At 52.3% G+C, this 3,127-nt stretch overlaps 1 protein-coding gene across 1 annotated transcript in view; it reads left to right on the top strand.

Moving 5' to 3' along the window:
* The first annotated feature begins 384 nt into the window (after positions 1-384).
* LOC108292090 (respirasome Complex Assembly Factor 1) overlaps positions 385-3,127 on the top strand; it is an 11,138-nt gene continuing 8,395 nt past the window's right edge. The window contains exons 1-2 of the mRNA XM_017512731.1: positions 385-783; positions 2,136-2,239. Coding sequence (XP_017368220.1) covers positions 670-783; positions 2,136-2,239 — 218 coding nt within the window. The 5' untranslated portion in view covers positions 385-669. The remainder of the gene's footprint in view (positions 784-2,135; positions 2,240-3,127) is intronic.

Raw genomic sequence — 3,127 nt, 5'->3', positions numbered from 1 at the left:
AGATGAGATGCTTAGTTACTAAAGAAGAGTTAACATCTTGAACAAGTCCCTACAGAATTCGCAGGGTTAGGGGAGAAAACGAGCAGGCTCAATTCTGCTGGGCAGCTTGGGGATACCCTGGAGCAAGGTCTGGGCTCAGGCGAGCAGGTCGCAAGGCTGCCTCAGGAAAGGTAGAGGCGCTCCTGCACTGCTGCTCGAAGGGGAGTCGAGACCAACTGGGCGACGCTCACGTCTACCCTCGGTTTTCCGCTACCTCCTCGGTCACCACAGTGCCTCCTGGCGTCCATGTCGCCGTTCTCCCAATATTGTCCCTTCCCTCACACTCTACCGCGAGCCTGGGGGAGGCTAACGTCATTTCCGTCACGCGTAGCGCGCTTGCGCCAAGGCGACGGTCGCTCTTTCACGCAGAAGGATGCGCGGCAGCCGATTGGCTGCGTGGGCACGTCGGCGGGAGGACGCGCGACACTGCACCGCCCCTCCCTCTGTGGAACCTGCTCTGTGGAGCCAGTGGAGCCGGCAGCTTGGCCAGGTGGGAGGATCCGCAGCGTATCGCAGGACGGGACCGCTGATCCTGCAGCCGCCCAGCGCCGTGACCTGCGACCCTAGATCCCGACTCCTTTTGGCTCAGCCCGCGCGCCCCAGGCCCAGCCCGGGCGGCGCGACGGGAGGATGAGCGGCGGGCGGCGGAAGGAGGAGCCGCCTCAGCCGCAGCTGGCCAACGGGGCCCTCAAAGTCTCCGTCTGGAGCAAGGTGCTGCGGAGCGATGCGGCCTGGGAGGACAAGGTACAGTGGAGCCTGAACGGCTCGCGGGTGCGAGGAGCCAGCTGGGACTCGGGGAACGGAAGACGGACCCGGGCCTGCCCTCGTCCCCTTTCCGGCGCGATCGAGCGGGTGGCCCAAGAGTGTCAGAGCGAACTTGGCGGGCACAGGGCGGACAGCTGGGCTTGGGAGCTCCCCGAAGGGTGGCTCAAGGAAGCTTCCTGGTCATGAGGGAGCTGCGAGGAGCGGGGAGAGGCGTTGTCATCCGCGGGCAGGGCGTGTGCCTGACCGGGGAAAGGGAGCTGAATTCGATTCAGCCTCCGCCTTTTATGTGCAGTAGGGTCTTGAGTAAGTTACTTGTCTCTTTCGAATTAACTACCTAGCACAGTCGTTGGCATAAACAGTACGGTAACAGACTTCTACTGATTTCTACGTGCTAGGTGTTTTCCATGCGGAATCTTAATTAATTCTCAGAATTAACTCTGAAGTGGGGTACTCTGGTGCATTAAAGAGTTTTGAACATAATGAGGCTCTCTGATCTTGAGCTGCTGTTGCTTGTTGAATGAAAGGACGGAATACTTTGATAAGCGTGAGTCCAGACGGGAGACTTAAGACCACCCCGTGGGTGTGTGTGAGATTTTGGGGTGGAGAAACGCCACCAAATATGTGCGAGAAATGGTTGGGACTCCAGGATGTTCTTAACTCGTTCCATTCGGAGGTTGCTTCTGCTCCATGATCTGGAAGGGGCCATCACAAGCAGCTTGATTTCAGGTAGCTTGAAAAGAATGTTTTATTTGCAGTCATTTCTTTAGTTTTCTGGACTGCCGAATTGGGTTTTCCTTCCTGAAGTTCCTGTAAGGGGGGATGGGAGGCACTTCCTGAAGGTGCCCTTGTTCTGCCACCATCCCTGCCCAGCTCTTACAAAACCTGCAGTCTCTAATCTGCTGTGTCATTTCTTTCTTTCTTTCTATAAGGACTGGTTTCTGCAATCTAGGGCAGATCAGAAACCTGAGTCGTCTTCTGTGTGCTTCCATGAAACTTAAATATGCTGGCACCTGCCTCCAGCATTTTTCTTCTAATCTGTATGTATGGCCAGTAGCACAATTACTATCACAATCATTTCATTACAGGCTGCTTCACATCATTATGCAGCTCTAGAATTTTGATTTAGAGCACAGATTCTGGAAATGATCACTTAATGATGTCTAAATGTATCATTTTCTACGACATGTTGGTAGAAATAAGAGGTGAAGCAGGAAGCACATACTGTTGCCTTTGGGGGAAAGAAATTCCCTGGATGTGTTTAATATTTCCCACACTGGCTGTCCTGTGGCACCCACCCTAGATAATTGTTGCATTTTCTGTCTTTTCTGCAGGATGAATTTTTAGATGTGATCTACTGGTTCCGACAGATCATTGCTGTGGTCCTGGGTGTCATTTGGGGAGTTTTACCATTACGAGGTTTCTTGGGAATTGCAGGGTAAGTCTTGGGTATCTTACATTTTCATGGTATCGTTTCTTTTTAAATAGAGGTTTCCTTTTATAGAAAAGGCCATTGCTGTTCTGGAGCTTGCGCATGCGCTCACGCGCCCGTGCTCGCTCGCTCCCTCTCCCTCTCTCTCTCTCTCTCCCTCCCCCCTCCCTCTCTCCCCCCTCTCCCCCCTCTCTCTCTACTCTCTACTCTCTGTGTGTGTGTGTGTGTGTGTGTGTTTGTGTGTGTGTGTATGTGTGTTAGAAGTAGCCTTACAATGGCACTCCTGGTTCTGGTGCACCACTCCTCAGGAGCATCTCAGGTCAGGCAGGTTACCTTTCTGCCTTCCTGAGGGCTGGGCCAGTCCATTCATTCATGGGTCTAAAGTGACCTCACGCAACAGGCTATCACATTACTTATTGGTGGCATACACTCTAGTTCTGCTGTGACCTTTGTACCTGTGCAAGTTTCGGAAGTAGAAACTTTTGTATTTGATGACCATTTCCTTTGTGCCTGGCACTATGCTTAATGTGCTAAACCTTGGATTTGGCAGAAGTTATTTCAGGTCACTCCATTTTATTTTATTTTTAAAACAGGGCCCCACTTTGTCGCCCCAGTAGGGGAGCACAGTGGCACCATCACAGCTGACTGCAGCCTCTACCTCCTGGACTCAAGTCATTTTCCTGCCTCAGCCTCCTACTTAGTAGCTGGAACTACAGGTGTAAGCCACCACACCTGGCTAATGCAAACAAACAAAAAAAAAATTGTAGAGGTAAGATTTCTCTACATTGCCCAGGCTGGTCTTGAACTCCTGGGCTCAAGTGATCTTCCTTCCTCAGCCTCTCAAAGTGTTGGGATTATAGGCATGAGTCACCATGTCTGGCGTAGGTCCCTCTT

Source organism: Cebus imitator, unplaced genomic scaffold (assembly GCF_001604975.1).
Source record: "Cebus imitator isolate Cc_AM_T3 unplaced genomic scaffold, Cebus_imitator-1.0 Scaffold18, whole genome shotgun sequence".
NCBI lineage: Eukaryota > Metazoa > Chordata > Mammalia > Primates > Cebidae > Cebus > Cebus imitator.
Note: the sequence above shows the minus strand (reverse complement) of the source record. Positions and strands in the feature narration are given on the sequence as shown.